At 45.5% G+C, this 23952-nt stretch overlaps 1 protein-coding gene across 1 annotated transcript in view; it reads left to right on the plus strand.

Annotated features, from left to right (window-relative positions):
• The first annotated feature begins 13643 nt into the window (after nt 1-13643).
• Nucleotides 13644-23952, plus strand: part of LOC140721208 (NACHT, LRR and PYD domains-containing protein 12-like) — a 38947-nt gene continuing 28638 nt past the window's right edge. The window contains exon 1 of the mRNA XM_073036065.1: nt 13644-15049. Within this exon, the coding sequence (XP_072892166.1) occupies nt 13644-15049 (1406 nt within the window). The remainder of the gene's footprint in view (nt 15050-23952) is intronic.

Raw genomic sequence — 23952 nt, forward strand, 5'->3', positions numbered from 1 at the left:
CTCTTCAAAAAACTCAATTAGCCTCATGAGGCACGACCTTCCCTTCACAAAGCCATGTTGACTCAGACAGTAAATTCCAGGCACCCGGAACTCTGTTAAAAAACTATCCACAATTGCTGTAAATTTACCCCATCTCACCTTAACCAAATGCCCTCTGGTATTAGACACCAGTCATATGTAAAAAATAAACAAAATACAGGCTGTCAACCCAGACTCATATCTCTCAAACTTGTACACCTCAGTCAGATCTCTATTCTAACTCCAGAATAAAGAAACCAGGTTTATCAAACCTCTACTTGTAGCACATGCCACCGAACCCAGGCAACATCCTGATGAACCTGTTCTGCACCCTCTCCAATCCTTCCAAGAGCTGGACAATCAGAAGTGAACACAATACTCCAGATGCTCCCTAAAACCATAAGACCTAGTAGCAGAATTAAGCCATTCGGCTCAGTGAATTTGCTCTTCAATTCCTCTCTACCCCATTATCCCAGTAAACGTCGACGCTCTTCCTAATCAGGAACATATCGACCTGCATTTTAAATATATCCAATGAAGTGTCTTCCTCAGCCGTCTATGACAATAATTTCACTGATTCACCACCCGCCAGCCAAGACATTTCTCCCAGTTTGTGTCCCCGGCAGCCAGGACAATTCCCCACAGTTCTCAAGCATGTTAATATTCTGTATGAGCCTCCCATGTGGGACTTTGTCAAACACTCTACCAATATACAAGTAGACAATATCCATGTGTAACTGCATCCATCACCTTTGTCACCTCCTGGAGGAACTCAATCAAGCTGGCAAGACACAAACCCGACCCAAAGCCTTGCTACTGAACCCCAAACCACCTCATACATCCTCTCTGTCACACTCCCATGGGGGAGAACATATAAAAGGCTGAAGGTATGTACCACCAGCCTCAACGACAGCTTTATTCTGCATTTATAAGACTACTAAATGGTCACCTACTATGTTATTATTGGCTCTTAATAATAATAAGACAATTTTATATCTAAAATTATTATCTAAAAGCATCGTACATCTCGTAACTAATAACAACTCAGATAACAATTTAGATAACCACAATATACTCACAGGAGAGCAGACAGAATACCGTTCGGGTTTCAACAACAGATAACAGATTATGTAATTCTATTTAAAACCCTGTGGAAAGCAGAAAACTTTCAGTGTTATATTGTCAATAAAAAAAACCACATCTGATTCTGTTCCTTGTGTTTAAGAGAAGTTCCAAATATATATAAAATTCATACAATACTTGTGAAATTTCTACAACTGATGAAGCATTCGCATAAAATAATCGTCCTATTAACAACCACAGAGGAATAACGACCACTATCAAAATAAATGGAGGGATTTTCCAGAGCGACTCACTAAGCCCACTATGGTTTTGTCTAGCTTTAAGCCCACTCATAATTTACTGAAACAGACAAAAATCAGGTATCTAATCAGAAAAATATACGAACTATACCTTGACACAGCTATACATTGATGATTTGAAATTATTTGCTCTTGCAGCAGTAAAGCTGAAACAAATAATTCAAATAATGGAACTAATTTCCAAATATATAAGCATGAACTTTAGACTAGGAAAGTACAGAACATGATTAAACATAAAGAAAGGTGCAATAGAGCCGGTAGAATATCAAACAGAGCATCGGGATGCAATGCAACAGAATTTGAAACGTATACTTAGGATATCAATAAGCAAAGAAAATAGATAATAGTGTGATAAAGGAAAACCTTCCAACAAAATGTACTTCAAGGCTGAAGAAAATCTGAATTTACTGCAAGCTGAACAAACTTTGAATTTAAATCAAGGATCAAGAAAATCTGCCAAACAGAGCTGAACAGTAAAAATATAACGAAGGTAGTAAACACTCACTGTGCCCATATTGATGTATAATTTTGGTAAAATATCCTGGACTGAAACAGATCTGGAAAATATGCAAAACAATAAGAACTTAAATAGCAATTTCTGGAAAACACCATTTGCACTGGAGCGCACTTGGATTGATATGAACGAGGACAGTATGAGGATGATGAATAACAGATCTAAAAAAATGAGACAACAGCCAGATAAAAATTTTCAGGATCAGGGTTAATATCATGGACACATGTCGTGAAAATTGTTTTTCTGCGCCAGCAGCACGATTACAGTAAAGTGTGTGCAGTGAGTCTGTATTTATGTATACAATTGTGGAAATAGAATTGTATCAGCGTGAATTAATCAGTCTGATGGCCTGGTGGAAGAAGCTGTCCCCGGAGCCTGTTGGTCCTGGTTTTTACGCTGTGGTACCATTTCCCGGATGGTAGCAGCTGGAACAGTTTGTGCTTAGTGAGACTTGGGTCCAGAATGATCTTTCGGGCACTTTTTACCCCCTATCTCTGAAATGACCTTAGTAGTAGGAAGTTCACATCTACAGATGCACTGGGCTGTCCGCACCACTCTCGGCAGAGTCCTGCGATTGAGAGAAGTACAGTTCCCATACCAGGCAGTGATGCAGCCAGTCAGGATGCACAAAATTGTGCCCCTATAGAAAATCGTTAGCATTTAGGGGCCCATCCCAAACGTCCTCAACCATCTCAACCATCTGTTTTTCTGTTTTTCTTTTTTTTTGTTCAGACTAGAGAATATGCCGGGCAGGATGTTGGAATGCTCCTCTTGCAGGATGTGGGAAGTCAGGGAGACACCCAGTGTCCCTGACAACGATACCTGCAAGAAGTGCATCCAGCTGCAGCTCCTAACAGACCGCATTAGGGAACTGGAGCAGGAGCTGGATGACCTCCGGATCATTCGAAAGACTGAGCAGATTATAGATGGTAGCTTCCAGGAGGTAGTTACACCTAAGGAACAGGGCACAGGTAATTGGGTTACCGTCAGGCGAGTGAAGGAGAAAGGGCAGTTAATGCAGGGTTCGTCTGTGGCCATTCCCCTCCAAAATAGGTATACCAATTTGGATACTGTTGCGGGGGCAGGGGAGGGGGGAGAATGGCTTACCAGGGACAAGCTGCGGCAGCCAGATCTCTGGCACTGAGTCTGGTTCTGCAGTGCAGAAGGGAGGGAGGAGGAAGAGGAGAGCGGTAGTGATAGGGGACTCCATAGTCAGCGGTACAGACAGGAGATACTGTGGTTGTGACAGAGACTCCCGGATGGTTTGTTGCCTCCCGGGTGCCATGGTCAGGGATGTCTCTGATAGCCTGCACAGCATTCTGAGGTGGGAGGGTGATCAGCCAGATGTCGTGGTACACATCGGTACCAATGACATAGGTAGAAAGAGTCAGGAAGTCCTGAAGAGTGAGTACAGAGAGCTTGGTAGGAAGTTGAAAAACAGGAGATAGAGGGTAGGAATCTCCGGATTGCTGCCTGTGCCACGTGCCAGTGAGGGTAAGAGTGCGATGCTCTGGCAGATGAACACGTGTCTGAGAAACTGGTGTAGGGGGCAGGGTTTCAGATTTCTAGATCATCGGGACCTCTTCAGGGGCAGGTCGGACCTGTACAAGAGAGACAGGTTACACCTGAACTACAAGGGGACCAATATACTTGCAGGGAGGTTTGCTAGTGTTATTGCGGAGGGTTTAAACTAGATGGGAACCAGAGTGCCAGAGTAGATAGTGGAACGGGGGTAAAAATAAATGATGTTGGTAATTCATGCAAAGTCACAAATAGCAAGGTTGTGTGTGGTGGTAATAATCTTCTGAGGTGTGTATATTTCAAAGCGTGGAGTATTGTGGGAAAGGCAGACGAGCTGAGGGCCTGGATTGACACATGGTATTATGACATCATAGCCATTACTGAAACTTGGCTACAGGAGGGGCAGGACTGGCAGCTCAGTGTTCCAGGGTTCCGATGTTTCTGACGTGATAGAGACAGAGGGATGAAGGGTGGGTGGTGGCTTTGCTAGTCAGGGAAAATATTACAGCAGTGCTTCGGCAGAACAGATTAGATGGCTTGTCTACTGAGGCCATATGGGTGGAGCTGAGAAACAGGAAGGTATGACCACATTAATAGGGTTGTATTACGGAGTACCCAATAGTCAGCGAGAATTGGAGGAGCAAATCTGCAAAGAGATAACAGACAACTGCAGGAGACAGAAATCTGTGATTGTAGACGATTTTAATTTTCCACACATTGATTGGGACTCCCATACTTTTAAACGTCTAGATGGGTTAGAGTTTGTAAAATGTGTTCAGGAAAGTTTTCTAAATCAATATATAGATGTAGTAACTAGGGAGATGCAATATTAGATCTCCTATTAGGAATTGAGTTAGGGCAGGTGACGGAAGTGTGTGTAGGGGATCACTTTGGTTCCAGTGATCATAACATCATTAGTTTCAACTTGATCATGGATAAAGATAGATCTGGTCCTCGGGTTGACGTTCTAAACCTGAAAAGGGCCAAATTTGAAGAAATGAGAAGGGATCTAAAAATCGTAGATTGATAGATAGATAGATAGATAGATAGATAGATAGATAGATAGATAGATAGATAGATAGATAGATAGATAGATAGATAGATAGATAGATAGATAGATAGATAGATAGATAGATAGATAGATAGATAGATACTTTATTCATCCCCATGGGGAAATTCAACCTTTTTTCAAATGTCCCATATACTTGCTGTAGCAAAACTAATTACATACAATACTTAACTCAGTAAAAATATGATATGCATCTAAATCACTATCTCAAAAAGCATTAATAATAGCTTTTAAAAAGTTCTTAAGTCCTGGCGGTTGAATTGTAAAGCCTAATGGCATTGGGGAGTATTGACCTCTTCATCCTGTCTGAGGAGCATTGCATCGACAGTAACCTGTCGCTGAAACTGCTTCTCTGTCTCTGGATGGTGCTATGTAGAGGATGTTCAGAGTTTTCCATAATTGACCGTAGCCTACTCAGCGCCCTTCGCTCAGCTACCGATGTTAAACTCTCCAGTACTTTGCCCACGACAGAGCCCGCCTTCCTTACCAGCTTATTAAGACATGAGGCGTCCCTCTTCTTAATGCTTCCTCCCCAACACGCCACCACAAAGAAGAGGGCGCTCTCCACAACTGACCTATAGAACATCTTCAGCATCTCACTACAGACATTGAATGACGCCAACCTTCTAAGGAAGTACAGTCGACTCTGTGCCTTCCTGCACAAGGCATCTGTGTTGGCAGTCCAGTCTAGCTTCTCGTCTAACTGTACTCCCAGATACTTGTAGGTCTTAACCTGCTCCACACATTCTCCATTAATGATCACTGGCTCCATATCAGGCCTAGATATCCTAAAGTCCACCACCATCTCCTTGGTGATATTGAGACGCAGGTAGTTTGAGTTGCACCATATCACAAAGTCCTGTATCAGTTTCCTATACTCCTCCTCCTGTCCATTCCTGACACACCCCACTATGGCCGTGTCATCAGCGAACTTCTGCACATGGCAGGGCTCCGAGTTATATTGGAAGTCTGATGTGGGACACGTTGTTCTCTGGAAAGGATGTGATTGGTAAGTGGGAGACCTTCAAAGTAGAAATTTTGAGAGTGCAGAGTTCGTATGTTCCTGTCAGGGTTAAAGGCAAAATGAATAAGAATAACGAGCCTTGGCTATCGAGGGATATTGGAACTCTGATAAAGAAGAAGAGAGAGATGTATAACATGTATAGCAACAGGGAGGAAATAAGATGCTTGAGGAGTATAAAAAGAGTAAGAAAATACTTAAGAAAGAAATCAGGAGGGCTAAAAGAATTCATGAGGTTGCTTTGGCAGTCAGGGTGAACGATAATTTTAAGAGCTTCTACAGGTACGTTAAGAGCAAAATGATAGTAAGGGATAAAATTGGTCCTCTTGAAGATCAGAGTGGTCGGTTATGTCTGGAACCAAAAGAAATGGGGGAGATCTTAAATGGGTTTTTTGCATCTGTATTTACTAGAGAAACTGGAAACAAGACAAACAAGTAGGGAGGTCATGGAACTTATACAGATTAAATAGGAGGAGGTGCTTGCTGTCTTGAGGCAAATCAGAGTAGATAAATCCCCGGGACCTGACAGGGTATTCCCTCGGACCTTGAAGGAGACTAATGTTGAAATTGCAGTGGTCCTGGCATAAATATTATGTCGATATCCACGGATCGGGTGCCAGAGGATTGGAGAATAGCTCATGTAGGTCCGTTGTTTAAAAAAGGCTCAAAAAGTAAGTCGTGAAATTATAGGCCGGTATGTTTGACATCGGTAGTAGGTAAATTATTGGAAGGAATGCTAAGCGAAAGGATCTCCAGGTATTTGGATAGACAGGGACTTATTAGAGAAAGTCAATATGGCTTTGTGCGTGGTAGGTCATGTTTATCGAGGAAGTTACCAGGAAAGTGGATGAAGGGAAGGCAGTGGATGTTGTATACATGGACTTCAGTAAGGCCTTTGACAAGGTCTCACATGGGAGGTTAGTTAGGAAGATTCAGTCGCGAGGTATACATGGAGAGGTAGTAAATTGGATTAGACATTGGCTCAATGGAAGAAGCCAGAGAGTGGTAGTGGAGGATTGCTACTCTGAGTGGAGGCCTGTGACTAGTGATGTGCCACGGGGATCAGTGCTGGGTCCATTGTTATTTGTCATCTATCTCAATGATCTGGATGAGAATGTGGTAAATTGGATCAGCAAATTTGCTGATGATACAAAGATTGGAGGTGTAGTGGACAGTGAGGAAGGTTTTCAAAGCTTGCAGAGGGATTTGGACCAGTTGGAGGAATGGGCTGAAAAATGGCAGATAGAGTTTAATGCGGACACGTGTGAGGTATTGCACTTCGGAAGGTGAAACCAAGTTAGAACCTACAAGGTAAAGGGTAGGACACTGAGGAGGGCAGTAGAACAGAGGGATCTGGGAGTATAGATACATAATTCCCTAAAAGTGGCGTCACAAGTAGATAGGGTCGTAAAGCGAGCTTTTGGTACATTGGCCTTTATAAATCAAAGTACTGAGTATAAGAGTTGGAATGTAATGGTGAGGTTGTATAAGACATTGGTGAGACCGAATTTGGAGTATTGTATGCAGTTTTGGTCACCTAATTACAGGAAGGATATTAATAAGGTTGAAAGAGTGCAGAGAAATTTTACAAAGATGTTGCCGGGACTTGAAAAACTGAGTTACAGGGAAAGTTTGAATAGGTTCGGACTTTATTCCCTGGCATGTAGGAGAATGAGAGGTGATTTGATAGAGGTGTATAAAATTATGATGGGTATAGATAGAGGGAATACAAGCAGGCTTTTCCCACTGAGGCTCGGGGAAAAAAAAACAGAGGTCATGGGTTAAGGGTGAAGGGGAAAAGTTTAAAGGGAACATTGGGGAAGGTGCTTCTTCACACAGAGAGTGGTGGGAGTGTGGAATGAACTGCCAGATGAAGTGGTGAATGCGGGATCACTTTTGACATTTAAGAATAACTTCAACAGGTATATGGATGAGAGGGGTTTGGAGGGATATGGGCCAGGTGCAGGTCAGTGGGACTAAGCAGAAAAATGGTTCGGCACAGCCAAGAAGGGCCAAAAGGCCTGTTTCTGTGCTGTAATGTTCTATGGTTCTATGGTTCTATCTGAGGTGAAAGAGGTGCTGTTGTCCCTTTTTTCACCACACAATTGATGTGTACAGACCACGTGAGGTCCTCAGTGATGTGAATGCCGAGGAACTTAAAGCTGTTCACTCTCTCAACCCCAGATCCATTGATGTCAATAGGGGTTAGCCTATCTCCATTCCTCTTGTCTTTGCAACATTGCATCCAGCTCCTTTGTTTTTGCGACATTGAGGGAGAAGTTGTTTTCTTGTCACCACCGTGTCAGGGTGATGACTTCTTCTGTGTCGGCTGCCTCGTTATTATTTGAGATTTGGACAATAAATATAGTATCTTCAGCAAATTTAACTAGCAGATTGGAGCTGTGGGTGGCGACACTGTCATGCGCATACAGAGAGTAAAGGAGGGTGCTTAGGACACAGCCCTGAGGGGCTCCTGTGTTGAGGGTCAGAGGGGCAGAGGTGAGGGAGCCCACTCTTACCACCTGCTGGTGATCTGACAGGAAGTCCAGGACCCAGCTGCACAAGGCAGGGTGAAGGCCGAGGTCTCTGAGCTTCTTGTCAAGCCTGGAGGGAATGATGGTTTTGAATGCTGAACTGTAGTCTAATAACATCATTCTCACATAAGCATCCCTCTTCTCTAGATGTTTAAGGAGGTGTGCAGAGCTGTGGTTATTGTGTCATCTGTTGATCGGTTGTGTCGGTAGGTGAATTGTAGGGGGTCTAGTGTGGGTGGTAACAAGCTGCAGATGCAGTCCTTGACCAGTCTCTCAAAGCATTTGCTTATTATTGAGGTGAGTGCGACAGGACGCCAGACTTTCAGGCATGTTGCCTTAGTTGTTTTAGGTACAGGAACAATGGTGGATGATTTGAAGCAGGAGGGAACTCTACACTAGGAGAGGGTGAGATTAAAAATATCCGTAAATACACCTGCCAGTTGTGCCGCGCGCATCCTGAGTACCCGCCCTGGGACGCCGTCCGGTCCCGCAGGCTTGCGACTGTCCACTCGTTGGAAACACCTGCGAACTTCAGCCTCAGAGATGACCAATGTGCAGGTCGCTTTGTCGGCTCTCCTCGGGGTCTCAGTGTTGGCGATATCGAACCGAGCGTAAAGAGACTTAGATCCTCTGGGAGACAGGCAGCGATGTTGGCAGCACCACTGCACTTAGCTCTGAAGTCTCCATTGGGGTGCAGAGCTTGCCATAAGCTGTGTGTGTTGTTGGTGGGGAGCTGTGCCTGAATACGATCTCTGTATTGTCGTTTAGCTGCCTGGATGACTTTGCACAGATCGGAGCTGAATTTCTTGAGCTCCTGCTGATCACCGGCAATGTAAGCAGTCGTTCACACGGCAAGTGCTGTTCACACAGAACTGTTGATACAAATTTTGTGGTTTGGGAAGTCCTGACCGATTTCTGAAGGAAATCATCTGCCCTCTGTGACAATAACACACAACTGGGGGATGTTGTTATTACACAGCTGTGATAATAACAGCCGGGAACTCTCTTGGCAGCCGGAAAGGTTTACAAAACAGCACCAGGTACTCCAGATCTGGGGAACAAAAAGGTTTGAGGGCATGGACATTCCGGGGTTCCACCAAGCATTAATGATCATGAAACATACCCTAATTCCTGTTCTCTTCCAAAATATGTGTGTGTGTGTGTGTGTGTGTGTGTGTGTGTCTGTGGGGGGGGGGTACTGGATGACGACACGATTGTTGGTGACGGTAGGGGCCAATTCTGGATCTGTGGACTCGGGAGCAGTTGGGACAGAGGGACAGCTGGGATGCAGGCGCTTGGGTAGTTGGATCCTTCTTGCATCCCCTCTTCTTTTCAGCAGTCGCTCTTCTGGGTTCCTCAGAATTCCTGGCTTTTCCGTGGATCAGCGGCTGCCACTCGTTGACCTCCATATTTACCTGAGAGAGCCTCTGCTTAATTTGGTCCTTGTACCTCCTGCGCGGGGCACCACGATCTCTCTTGCCTTGAGAGAGTTCTCCGTAGAGTACTGCTTTCGGTAACCTGGAGTTATCCATGCGAGACATGTGGCCTGTCAGACGGTGGATCTGGCTGAGCAGCGAAGTGGCTTCAGGGCCTGGAAGTTGAACACATATAGCTGTGCATGTCTGTGTGATTATATGAAATATTAAACTAAATAAGTAGTGCAGAAATAGAAATTTAAAAAGAGATTAGTGAGGCAGTATCGATGGGTTCAATGTCCATTCGGAAACTGCATGGTAGAGGAGAAGTTGCTCCGGAATCGTTGAGTGTGCGCCTTACTCCGTTCCTCGTGAACCAGACGGCGATGCAGCCAGTTACAACGCTCTGCAAGTTACATCTGTAGAAATATTCGAGTGATGTTGGAAACTCCTGATGAAATATAGCCACTGTTGTGCCTTCTCTGTAGTTGCATCGATATATTGGGTCCAGGTTAGATACTCGGAGATACTGACAGCCAGGAATTTGGAATTGCTCACACTTTGCACATCAGATCCCTTTGTGTGGACTGCTGTGTTGTGTTCCCTCATCTCGCCTTTTCTGAAATCCAGAATGCGCTCTATTGACATAGATGTCGAGAAGGAAGCGTTGAACTCCTGTCTCAGAGTTGGAGACTTCTTCCCAGAAAAAGAAGGGATCATTGTAGCAATACAGGACAAGGTTGTTGACACATGTAGTTATCAATAATACAGAATAAACGACTAATAGGTCCAAGACGATATATGCTGAAAATTATAAGAGAAACTACAAACAATCCGACTTTACAAGATCCTGCAGTAGTTCAACTGAATCTCATTACTTGCACAAGCACAATAAAATGGCGGACAACATTCACAAAAACATTGCTTAAACTACAACTGATGAAAAACACCATAATTTACTAAACGTACAAGACTCTTCCAATTTTAGAGTTAGAGTCCTTCATATCATACTGCGTCCGATCATTATTTCAGATAGGATAATACATGATCTGCGTTCGGATGTAATTTTACAGAATAAACAAGCAAAAGCAACTTTTTAAATATATATAGCCATTCCAAATACACATAACTTACAGAAATGAATTAGTAAAAAAAATTACCAGAAATGTGTTGAATTGAAAGGGCAAAATGAAAGACTATAGAACACGAACAGGGTATTATTTATCCCAATCGTAATATCAATAACTGGTATCATCCTAAAGGCTTTACAGAATAGTATTAATAAATTAGGCCCACACGGTGATACTTGTGTAAATCTTCGAAAACCCTTAACACTATACACCACGAGAATAGTCTGAAATCTCCTATCAATTGAGACATGAGTATGCTTGGCTATGCCTGTACCTCAAGTTTTACCAGTTTAGGCTAAGATGATGATGATGATGATGATGATGATGATGATGATGATGATGATGATGATAATAATAATAATAATAATAATAATAATAATAATAATAATAATGACTTATTTATAAAGCACCTTTCATCCAGACGATGCCGTTCAAACCGCATCACAACGGGATAAATTGCAAACTAGAAAATAAAAGACAAAATGTGTCAGTCCTAATATACACCTCAGACTTCTGCACAGTACTGTAGTTTAAGGTGTTGAATTCTACAGTTTAGGAACATAGTCCCAAAAAAACTCAACGCTGACCTCCCAATGATCCTTTGGCCTTCTACCTTATCGTCTGCCTGCACTGCATTTTCTCGGCAACTGAAACACTGTTTCCCTGAACTATTCTGTTCCATTTTTCCTTGTACAACCTCATTGCACCGGTGTGATGTAATGATCTACTTGGATCGCATGCAGAAAAGTTTTCCATTTTACAGTGGTGCATGTCACAATAATAAACCAATTTACCGATTCATTGTCAATAATACAGCGCCCCTTGGTTGCTTAAGATTGTTATAACCGGGGGGGAGGGGGGGGGGGGGTGACAGTGCGGATGAGCTGCCACGACCTATTAAATGCTCCCAGTGGCGAGTAGCCTCTGTCCAGCTCTTGGCCTTCACGTGCGGTTTAGCCACTAATCACGGTGGAAGCGTTTCTTCTGACAGGAGAAGGGGCAGAGGTGGGTTACTGGTGCCTTACAACCAGTCACTTTGGGCAGATGGGGCTTGTTGGCTGTGATTGGCAGCTCACCCAGGAACAAGAAAACTCTGATCTCAAAACTCCACTGCCTTGTAACTGTAACCCCTCATGGGGAAGAGTTTGGGAGTAAACCCAATGGGAAAAGCCTGGAGCTGGAGTCCCTGAGTCAGTGTTAAATGGAGTTCAACGCAGACTGGCATCTCCTGCGACACCTCTGGTGCCAAGCTGTGTCAGTCTCTGCCGTTCCTTTGTGTACATCAGATGCATGGAGAGAGGGAGCTTACTACATCGGCAGAAGCTTCCTCGCCATATCGGAGTGTCCCGGCTTGCAGGGGCAGGACATCCATGGTCGACTCTGACAGACGGAGGCCTCATTAGACAGCGCCCCACACCCCCACAGCAAGACTGATGAGTAGCAGTTGCCAAGACTTCACCACCCTCTCCCACAGACATGATGTACATCACTGAGACAGACGCTTGTGGCTTCTTCCATTAACACAGATTCCATCTTTCCACCAATCCTCCATCACTGCGATTGAAAACGACCCATTTTCATTCCTGTCATTCCGATGGGTTATCGATCCGCAACTTCACTGTGATTCTCCCCCAGACGCTGCCCGACTTGAGTATTTCCCGCGTATTCTGCTCCAGTTTTGTTGCAAGAGCAGTGGACACCTGTGACTCCCCAGTGTGCAGATTGGCCAAAATGCACAGTGTCCTGCTCTCCATAGTTCCACACCAGATCAACATTAACATCGTCTGTTAATGAGGCAAACAATGCCTTAAATATAGTGAAATGTTGTTGTAACGGGAGTGCAGTCAGGATTGCAATAGGATATTCAAGATTCAAAAACTTGATTGTCGTTCCAACCGTACATCAGCTCTGCAGGGCAGAATGAGACAGCCTTTCCCAGGAGCAGTGCAATCATAACATAACAAACGCAAAACTAAATAATAAACACAACAATAAATAATAAAACACAACAGCCACATGTCGCTTTAAATCAAGTTATAAGTGTTCGGTGCAAGGTAAAAGTGTCCAAAGCAGAGTCAGGTAGAGCAGCTATTTAGCAGTCTGACTGCCTGTGGGAGGAAGCTGTTTAGTAGCCTTGTGGTTTTAGTTTTGATGCTCCTGTAACGTTTGCCTGATGGCAGAAGAACAAACAGTTCATGGAGAGGGTGCGAGGGGATTTTAATGATGTACCGTGTCTTCTGGAGGCATCGACGTTGAAAGAGGTCTTGGACAGAAGGTAGGGAGACCCCAATAACCTTCTCTGCTCCCCTAACCACCCCCTGCAAGGCTTTTTTGTCGGCAGCACTGCAGCTGGAGTACCAGGTTGTGATGCAAAAGGTCAGCACACTCTCAACCACGCCTCTGTAGAATGTAGTTAAGATGTTAGTGGGGAGTGATGCTTGTTTAAGCTTCCTCAGAAAGTGCAATGAGGGGGATGTTCACCTTCACAAATAACTAGAACCAGAACATGAGGATTGGACATTTTCAGGGACATCCATTGCTGTCAATTCCGTGTCTGTGAACAGAATTTTACTTTCTGTCCTAATATCCATGGAAGCATTGAGTTTATTCATGTAATCTCAAACACTGAATGCTGAAATACCGTTATAAAGTTCTTCGTCAGATGAGCTATTTAACGTTTTGAATATGTTCTCTGTTCCCATGGAAGATGTTCAACAGAAACACAAGGAGACTCTGCGGGCACAAACTGAAACACTGAGAGTGAACACGATCCTGATGACGGAGAAGGTGAAGGTTTTCCAGCTGGCTGATAGATACGCTGATCTCACGGTCATTTCTACTGTTCGAGATCGGAGACTGGTGGAACATGAGCTGCTGGCAAGAGGCAGAGACCATGAGGATTATAGAGAGAAACAGCTCCGCAGACAGCTGGAAAAAATCCGTACTGATCAGTTATTCCAGAGCAGCTTTTCCCGGAGTAAATCCAAATCTGGGAGTTCAGCAGCAGTGGCCGGAGTCCCGGGGATCGGGAAAACAACGATGGTACAAAAGATTGTTTATGACTGGGCCATGGGGAAAATATACCAACAATTCCAGTTTGTCTTCAGTTTCAGATTCCGAGATTTAAACAGTATTAACTGTCGAATAAACCTGAGAGAACTGATTCTGGATCAGTATCCCTACTTTGGGAATTTCCTGAGAGAGGTCTGGAAGAACCCAGAGGGATTACTGTTTATATTCGATGGTTTAGATGAATTCAAACACAAAATCGATTTTGCGGACAGTCGGAGAGATACAGAACCCAAGCACCAGTGCCCAGATCCCGAGTGGAGTTGTGAAGTGTCGGACATTGTGTACAGTTTAATCCAGGGCAAGCTGCTCCCAGGGTGTTCAGTGCTGGTGACCACCCGCCCCACTGCGTTACATTTATTGGAAAAGGCGGATATCAGTGTCCGGGCTGAAATCCTGGGATTTGTTGATGAGGAACGGAAGGAATATTTCATCAGACATTTTGAAGATCAGACGGTGGCGGAAGCTGTTTTCAATTATGTGAAGGAGAACGAGATCCTGTACACCATGAGCTACAACCCCTCCTACTGCTGGATCCTCGCTTTGGCACTGGGCCCCTTCTTCACACAAAGAGTCAGCGACCCACAGCGAGTTCCCAAGACCATCACCCAACTGTACTCCTACTATATTTACAACATCCTGAAAAACCACGGCCGTGAGATTGAGAGACCCCGTGATGTGTTACTCAGGGTTGGTCAGATGGCCTTCAGAGGAGTGTTGGAGAGGAAGGTTGTGTTTACAGATGGAGATTTGGTCAACTACAGTCTGCAGCCTTCCCAGTTCCTGTCCGGGTTCCTGATGGAGCTTTTGGAGAGAGAGGATTCTGCCCAAAGCGTGGTGTACACATTCCCACACCTCACCATCCAAGAGTTTGTAGCTGCAGTCGCACAATTCCTGAATCCACATCCCGGGGATATCCTGAAATTCCTCACTGAAGTCCACAGCACGACAGATGGGCGATTTGAGGTATTTCTCCGTTTTGTTGCTGGTCTCTCCTCCCCAATGACAGCTCGGAGCCTGGAGGAGTTTCTGGGTCCATTTACTCATGAAACAACCTGCCGGGTGATTGACTGGGTGAAGGAGGAGATTAAACGCCAGAGTGGAGACACGAGGAGTGAAGCTGGTAAAAGGAGCCTCCTGAACACATTGCACTACCTGTTTGAGTCTCAGAATCGTGGACTGGCTCAGGCCACACTGGGATCTTTGGAAACACTTTCATTCAGTGGAATGACACTGACCCCGATTGACTGCGCGGTCCTGTCTCATGTCATCGGACTCTGTGATACAATAAAACACCTCGACCTGGAGGGCTGCCACATTGAGTGTGAAGGAATCCAGCGGCTGGGACCCGGGCTACACAAGTGCCAGGAGTTGAGGTAACTTGATTTATCTCTCACTCGGAACTGTGAAACTGTTCTATTGTGTCATTTCAATGTAAAGGGATTTGGGTTAAACTGTGATAAATCAGATTGTGAAGAATTGTGACAAATGCCCAGGGGATCGGTCAGTAATTCCCCAAGGACGGGAGGGTTCTGTGGTTGCTTGTGAAGGGATGTTGGAGACTTCATCAGATCAGTGAACAACGACCATTGGTTTAATGGTAGTAAATCACAGGAATGGCCGTGTTTCCTGCTGCCTGTGACACGTCCATTGACAATGTTCCTTCTCACTGTTACTGACACCCAGACCGACACTGACTGCAGCAGGTGGGTCAGAGATTCACACCCCCTTCCCGGTGAGGGACAAGAGACCGTCTGCCGACTGACCCAGTGAGAAGGAAAGAAATACCATTGTGAGATTGTCCTCTCCTGCCCTTGATAGTGTGTGACTTTGCTCACTACCAGATACACAGAGAGCGAGGCCGCATCTCCTCTGGGTCTCTGTTCAGACCCAACACACACGTACAAAAATTTTCTGCATCCTCTCGTCTTGTAGGATTATCGTTTACCCTTGGAATCCTCCTGTGGGACTTTTTATCCCAATCCCCCTTCGATACTTAGGGATCTCGGCCCCATCCCCATTCCTCCTGTGGGCTCTCTATTACCCTTTCCTCATCCTCCAGTGGAATGTCTTTTCCCCACCTCCCTTCCTGCGGGATGTTTCTTCCCCGTTCCCCTTCCTCCTGTGGGTTCTCTCTTCCCCATTCCCTTCCCTCCAGTGGTATCCCTTCCCATCCCCCCTTCCTCCTGTCAGATCTCTTTTCCCCATCCCCCATCTGCCTATGGGATCTCTCTTCCCCACCCCCTTCCTCCTGTGGGATCTCTCTGCCCCATTCCCCTTCTTCCTGTCAGATCTCTTTTCCCCATCCCCCATCCTACTATGGGATCTCTCTTCGCAAACCCCCTTAATCCTGTGGGATCTCACTTCCCCACACCCCTCCCTCCTGTTGGATCTCTCCTCACCATTCCCCCTCCTGTAGGATCTCTCTTCCCCATCCCCCTTCCTCCTGTCGGATCTCTCTTCCCCATCCCCCTTCCTCCTGTGGGATCTCTCTTCCCCATTCCCTTCCCTCCAGTGGTATCCCTTCCCATTCCCCTTTCATCCTGTGGGATCTATCTCCCCCATCCCCCTACCTCCTGTCGGATCTCTCTACTCCATCCCTCTCCCTCCTGTTGGATCTCTCCTCCCCATTCCCCTTCCTCCAGTCGGATCTCTCTACCCCATCCCTCTTCCTCCTGTGGGATCTCTTCCCTATCCCCCTTCTTCCTGTGGGAACTGACCTCCCCATATTCCTTCAGAGAATCGTAAAATCATAGAACACTACAGCATAGAAAACAAGCCATTCGGCCCTTCTGCTCTGTGCCAAAACTTTATTCCGCTAGTCCCATTGACCTGCACCCAGTCCATAACACTCCAGACCTCTCCCATCCATGCATCTATCAGATTTATTCTTAAAACTTAAGAGTGTGTCCGCATTTTCCAGATCAGATGGCAGCTCGTTCCACACTCTCACAACTCTCTGAGTGAGGACGTTCCCCCTAAACCTTTCCCCTTTCACCCTGAAGCAAAGTCCTTTTGTAATTTATCTCTCCTAATCCGTGTGGAAAGAGCCCATTCGCATCTACCCTGTCTATACCCTCGTAATTGTGTAAACTTCTATCAAATCTCCCCTCATTCTTCTGCGCTCCAAGGAATAAAGTCCTAACCTGTTCAATCTTTCCTTGTAACTCAACTCCTGAAGAGCCGGCAACATCCTCGCAGATCCTTTCCGCACACTTTCAGTCTTACTGATATCGGTCCTATAGTTCAGTGACCAGAATTGCACACAATACTCCAAATTTGGCCTCACCAATGTCTTATACAACCTCACCATAACATTCCAACTCCTATACTCAACTTTGATTTATGAATGCCAGGATGCCAAAAGCCTTCTTTACAACCCTGTCTCCCTGTGACGCCACTTTCAGGGAATTATGTATCTGAACTCCCAGATCCCTTTCTTCCTGCGCACTCCTCAGTGCCCTACCATTTACTGTGTATGTCCTATCTTGATTTGTCCTTACAAAATGGAACACCTCACACTTGTCCGCATTAAATTCCATCTGCCATTTTCTGGCCCATTTTGCCAGTTGGTCCAGATCCCTCTGCAAGCTTTGAAAGCCTTCCTCGCTGTCCACAACGCCTCCAATCTTAGTGTCATCAGCAAACTTGCTGATCCAATTTATCACACTATCATCTAGATCATTGATATAGACAACAAACAACATTGGTCACAGCACAGATCCCTGAGACACACCACTAGTCACAGGCCTCCAGTCTGAGAAGCAATGATCCACTACCACTCTCTGTCTTCTCCCACACAGCCAATTTCGAATCCAATCTACAACCTCTCCATGGATACCTACTGTCTGAACCTTCTGAACTAACCTCCCATGTGGGACCTTGTCAAAAGCCTTACTAAAGTTCATGTAGACAACATCCACAGCCTTTCCTTCATGTGCATTCTTGGTAACCTCCTCGAAAAACACTACAGGATTCATTAAACACGATCTGCCATGAACAAAGCCATGCTGACTATCTTTAATCAGCCCTTGGTTGTCCAAATCCTTGTATATCCGATCTCTCAGAACACCTTCCAATAATTTACCTAATACCGATGTCAGGTTCACTGGCCTGTAATTACCTGGTGTACTTTTGGAGCCTTTTTCAAACAACGGAACAACATGAGCTACCCTCCAATCCTCCGGCACCGCACTTGTGGTGAAGGACATTTTAAATATTTCTGCCAGGACCCCTGCAATTGCTACACTAGTCTCTCTCAAGGTCCGAGAAAATATCATGTCAGGCCTGGGGGATTTATTTACCTTTATTTGCTGTAAGGCAGTAAGCACCTCCTCCTCCTCTTTAATCTCTATATGTTCCATAAAACATAGAATAGTACAGCACATTACAGGCCCTTCGGCCCACAATGTTGTGCCGACCCTCAAACCCTGCCTGCCATATAACCCCCCACCTTAAATTCCTCCATATGCCTGTCTAGTAGTCTCTTAAACTTCACTAGTGTATCTGCTTCCACCACTGACTCAGGCAGTGCATTCCACGCAGAAACCACTCTCTGAGTGAAAAACCTTCCTCTAATATCCCGCTTGAACTTCCCTCTCCTTACCTTAAAGCCATGTCCTCTTGTACTGAGCAGTGGTGCCCTGGGGAAGAGGCGCTGGCTGTCCACTCCATCTGTTCCTCTTAATATCTTGTACACCTCTATCATGTCTCCTCTCATCCTCCTTCTCTCCAAAGAGTAAAGCCCGAGCTCCCTTAATCTCTGATCATAATGCATAACTCTCTAAACCAGGCAGAATCCTGGTAAATCTCCTCTGTACCCTTTGCAATGCTTCCACATCCTTCCTATAGTGAGGTGACCAGAACTGGACACAGTACTCCGAGTGTGGCCTAACTTGAGTTTTATAGAGCTGCATCATTACATCGCGTCTCTTAAACTCTGTCCCTTGACTTATGAAAGCTAACACCCCATAAGCTTTCTTAACTACCCTATCTACCTGTGAGGCAACTTTCAGGGATCTGTGGACATGTGTCCCCTGATCCCTCTGCTCCTCCACACTACCAACTAAATTGTCATTTACTTTGTACTCTGCCTTGGAGTTTGTCCTTCCGAAGTGTACCACCTCACACTTCTCCGGGTTGAACTCCATCTGCCACTTCTCAGCCCACTTCTGCATCCTATCAATGTCTCTCTGCAATCGTCGACAATTCTCTACACTATCTACAACACCACCAACCTTTGTGTCGTCTGCAAACTTGCCAACCCACCTTTCTACCCCCACATCCAGGTCGTTAATAAAAATCACAAAAAGTAGAGGTCCCAGAACAGATACTTGCGGGACACCACTAGTCACAACCCTCCAATCTGATTGTTCTACCTCCACCATGACCATCTGCCTTCTGCAGGCAAGCCAATTCTGAATCCACCTGGCCAAACTTCCCTGGATCCTATGCCTTCTGACTTTCTGAATAAGCCTACCATGTGGAACCTTGTCAAATGCCTTACTAAAATCCATGTAGATCACATCCACTGCACTACCCTCATCTATAGGCCTGGTCACCTCCTCAAAGAACTCTATCAGGCTTGTTATGCACGATCTGCCCTTCACAAATCCATGCTGACTGTCCCTGATCAGACCATGATTCTCTAAATGCCCATAGATCCTATCTCTAAGAATCTTTTCCAACTGCTTTCCCACCACAGATGTAAGGCTCACTGATCTATAATTACCTGGACTATCCCTACTACCTTTTTTGAACAAGGGGACAGCATTCGCCTCCCTCCAATCCTCCCGTACTATTCCCGTGGACAACGAGAACATAAAGATCCTAGCCAGAGGCTCAGCAATCTCTTCCGTTGCCTCGTGGAGCAGCCTGGGGAATATTCCGACAGGCCCCGGGGACTAATCCGTCCTAACAACTCCAACACCTCCTCTAGCTTAATATCAACATGCTCCAGAACATCAACCTCACTCATATTGTCCTCACCGTCATCAAGTTCCCTCTCATTGGTGAATACCGAACAGAAGTATTCACTGAGGACCTCGCCCACTTCCACAGCCTCCAGGCACATCTTCCCACTTTTATCTCTAATCGGTCCTACCATCATTCCTGTCATCACATAATTGAAGAATGCCTTGGGGTTTTCCTTTACCCTACTCGCCAAGGCCTTCTCATGCCCCCTTCTTGCTCTTCGCAGCCCCTTCTTAAGCTCCTTTCTTGCTACCCTATATTCCTCAATAGACCCATCTGCTCCTTGTTTCCTAAACCTCGTGTATGCTGCCTTCTTCCACCTGACTGGATTTTCCACTTCACTTGTCACCCATGGTTCCTTCACCCTACCATACGTTATCTTCCTCAGCGGGACAAATTAATCCCTAACATCCTACAAGAGATCCTTAAACATCGACCACATGTCCATAGTACATTTCCCTGCAAAAACATCATCCCAATTCACACCCGCAAGTTCTACTTATAGCCTCATAATTTCCCCTTCCCCAATTAAAAATATTCCTGTCCTCTCTGATTCTATCCTTTTCCATGATAATGCTAAAGGTCAGGGAGCAGTGGGCACAGTCCCCCAGATGCTCACCCACTGACAGATCTGTGACCTGACCCGGTTCGTTACCTAATACTAGATCTAGTATGGCATTCCCCCTAGTCGGCCTGTCAACTTACTGTGACAGGAATCCATCCAGGACTCACCTAACAAACTCTGCCCCATCTAAACCCTTGGAACTAATCAAGTGCCAATCAATATTAGGGAAGTTAAAGTCACCCATGATAACAACCCTGTTATTTTTGCACCTTTCCAAAATCTGCCTCCCAATCTGCTCCTCGGTATCTCTGCTGCAACCAGGGGGCCTATAGAATACCCCCAGTAGAGTAACCGCTCCCTTCCTGTTCCTGACTTCCACCCATACTGACTCAAAAGAGGATCCTGCTACATTACCCACCCTTTCTGTAGCTGTAATAGTATCCCTGACCAGTAATGCCACCAATCCTCCCCTTTTCCCCCCTCTCTATCCCTTTGAAAGCACTTAAATCCAGGAATATTGAGAATCCATTCCTGTCATGGTGCCAGCCAAGTCTCCGTAATGGCCACTACATCATAATTCCATGTATGTATCCAAGCTCTCAGTTCATCACCTTTGTTCCTGATGCTTCTTGCATTGAAGTACACGCACTTTAGCCCTTCTACCTTACTACCTTTATACCCTTTATTCTGCTGCTCTTTCCTCAAAGCCTCTCTATGTGTCAGATCTGGCTTTACTCTATGCACTTCTTTCACTGCCCTATCGCTCTGGGTCCCATCCCCCTTGCAAATTAGTTTAAACCCTCCCGAACCATGCTAACAAACCTACCTGCAAGGATATTGTTCCCCCTTGAGTTCAGGTGCAACCCATCCAATCTGTACAGGTCCCACCTACCCCAGAAGAGATCCCAATGGTCTAAAAATCTAAAACCCTGTCCCCTGCACCAACTCCTCAGTCACGCATTCAACTGCCATCTCATCCAATTCCTACCATCACTATCACGTAGTACTGGCAGCAATCCTGAGAACGCCACCCTTGAGGTCCTGTTCTTCAGACTTCTACCTAGTTCCCGAAACTCACCCTTCAGGACCTCATCCCTCTTTCTGTCTATGTCATTGGTACCAACATGTATCATGACTTCTGGTTGCTTTCCCTCTCGTACCAGGATGTCATGTACCCGGTCAGACACATCCCGGACCCAGGCACCCGGGAGGCAACAAACCATGCGGGTTTCCTTCTCACGTCCACAAAACCTCCTGTCTGCTCCCCTGACTATAGAGTCTCCAATGACGACAGCTCTCCTCCTCTCCGTCCCACCCTTCTGCATCACAGGGTCAGACTCAGTGCCAGAGGCCCTGCCACCGTGGCTCACACCTGGTCGGTCATCCTCACCAACAGCATCCAGGACGGTAAACTTATTATTCAGGGGAATGGCTACAGGGGTGCTCTGCACCTCCTGTCTACTTTCCTTCGCTTTCCCCCCTCGGACTGTCACCCAACGACCTGCTTCCGGCAGCCTAGGTGTGACTACCTCCCTGTAGCTCTCATCTATGTCTGCCTCATTCTCCCTTATGAGTCGAAGGTCATCCAGATGCTGCTCCAGATTCCTCACACGGTCTTCCAGATCGCCCAGCCGCAAGCACTTCTGGCAGATGTGACTCTGCGGGAGAGGGGAGTTCCCCCAAGACTGCCACATCTCACAGGAGAGGCACATCACCGTCTCAGGAGGCATTGTAAAGACCTGTCAAAGCCTCAAATCTCCACTCACTCACTGGCCGCTTTCCACAGGCCGCTCAGCTTGAGCTACCCCTCTATTTATTTGTTTGAGCTTTTCAAATTGCTTGGTCAATCAGCTGCTTTCTGCTGAGTCTGAGCTATTCAAATCTTGGTTGTCTTGATTTGCACAGTCCAACTGCCAAAACTGCCAGAATCTCTCGAATCAAAGCCTCAAATTTCCACTCCTTCACTGGCCCACTCACTCACTGGCCGCGTTCCATGACACTACTGTTTGTATCCTTTAATTCCATATCCGCTATGCCAGTTTCCTGAGTAAACACTGACGCAAAAAAAACGTTTAAAATCTTCCCCATCTCATGATGCTCCACACATCGACCACATAGACAACCACTCTGATCTAGGGGACCAATTTTGTCCTTTACTATCCTTTTACTCTTAATATACTCGTAGAAACCCTTCGGGTTTACCTTCACATTATCTGCCAACACAACCTCATGTCTTCCTTTTGCCTTCCTGATTTCCTTCTTTAGTATTCCCTTACATTCTCTATACTTTTCAAGTATCTCATTTGTTCCTTGTTGCCTGTACCTGCTAAACACCTACTTAACCAGATCGCCAATATCCCTTGAAAAACAAGGTTCCCTATCCCTGTTAACTTTGTCTTTAATCCTGGCAGGAACATGCAAACTCCGGATGTAAGCGCAGTTCAGTAACTCCACTTACTGAATACATCATTGCCAGAAAACAACTTATCCCAATCCACTCTTCCCAGATCCTCTCTCATTTCCACAAAATTGGCCCTTCTCCAATTCAGAACCTTAACTGGTGGACCAGTCCTATCCTTATCCATAATTATCTTGAAACTAATGACATTATGGTCACTGGACCCAAAATGTTCGCTTACACATACTTCTGTCAACTGACCTGTCTGATTCCCTAATAGATCAGGTACTGCACCCTCTCTCGTTGGTACCTCAATATATTGATTTAGAAAACTTTCCTGAACACATTCGACAAACTCCACGCCATCTAACCCTTTCACAGAGTGGGAGTCCAGGTCAATATGTGGGAAGTTAAAATCCCCTATGATTACAACTTTCTGTTTCTTACATTGGTGTGCTAACTCTCTACAGATTTGCTCCCACAATTCTCTCTGACTATTGGGCTGTATATAATAATACCCTATTCGTGTGGTCACACCTTTCCCGTTCCTCAGCTCCACCCATACGGCCTCAGTAGACGAGCCCACCGGGCTGTCCCGTCTACGCACAGCTGTGAGATTCCCCTGACTAGTAATGCCACTCCTCCCCCTTTCATCCCTCCCCCCTATCACGTCTGAAACAACGTAACCTCGGAACATGAAGCTGCCAGTCCTGTCCCTCCTGCAAACCAAGTCTTACTAATAGCAATAATGTCGAAATTATCATTTGCCAATCCACGCCCTAAACTCATCTGCCTTACACACAATACTCCTAGCATTGAAATAGATGCACCTGAGAACATTTCTATCTCAGACAAACCATTGATATCTGTCTATACAGGCAGTCCTCGCATGACCATTATCCTCCTCCACCTCACTATCTGATCTAACACTCTGCCCCCTCCCTCTGCAACCTTGTTTAAAACCCCCGGAGCAGAACTTGCAAACCTACCGGCAAGGATGTTAGTCCCCCTCCAGTTCAGGTGCAAACTGCCCAATTCGAACTGGACCCAGCTCCCCTGGAAGAAAGCCCAATTGTCCAGAAACATGAACCACTCCATCCAATTATGGATAACTCTGAACATCATCTACATAGCACCATCCAGAGACAGAGAAGCAGTTTCAGCGACAGGTTACTATCGATACAATGCTCCTCAGACAGGATGAAGAGGTCAATACTCCCCAATGCCATTAGGCTTTACAATTCTACCGCCAGGACTTAAGAACTTTTTAAAAGCTATTATTAATGCTATTTGAGATAGTGATTTAGATGCATATCATATTTTTTACTGAGTTAAGTATTGTA

This window comes from Hemitrygon akajei, unplaced genomic scaffold (assembly GCF_048418815.1).
Source record: "Hemitrygon akajei unplaced genomic scaffold, sHemAka1.3 Scf000052, whole genome shotgun sequence".
NCBI lineage: Eukaryota > Metazoa > Chordata > Chondrichthyes > Myliobatiformes > Dasyatidae > Hemitrygon > Hemitrygon akajei.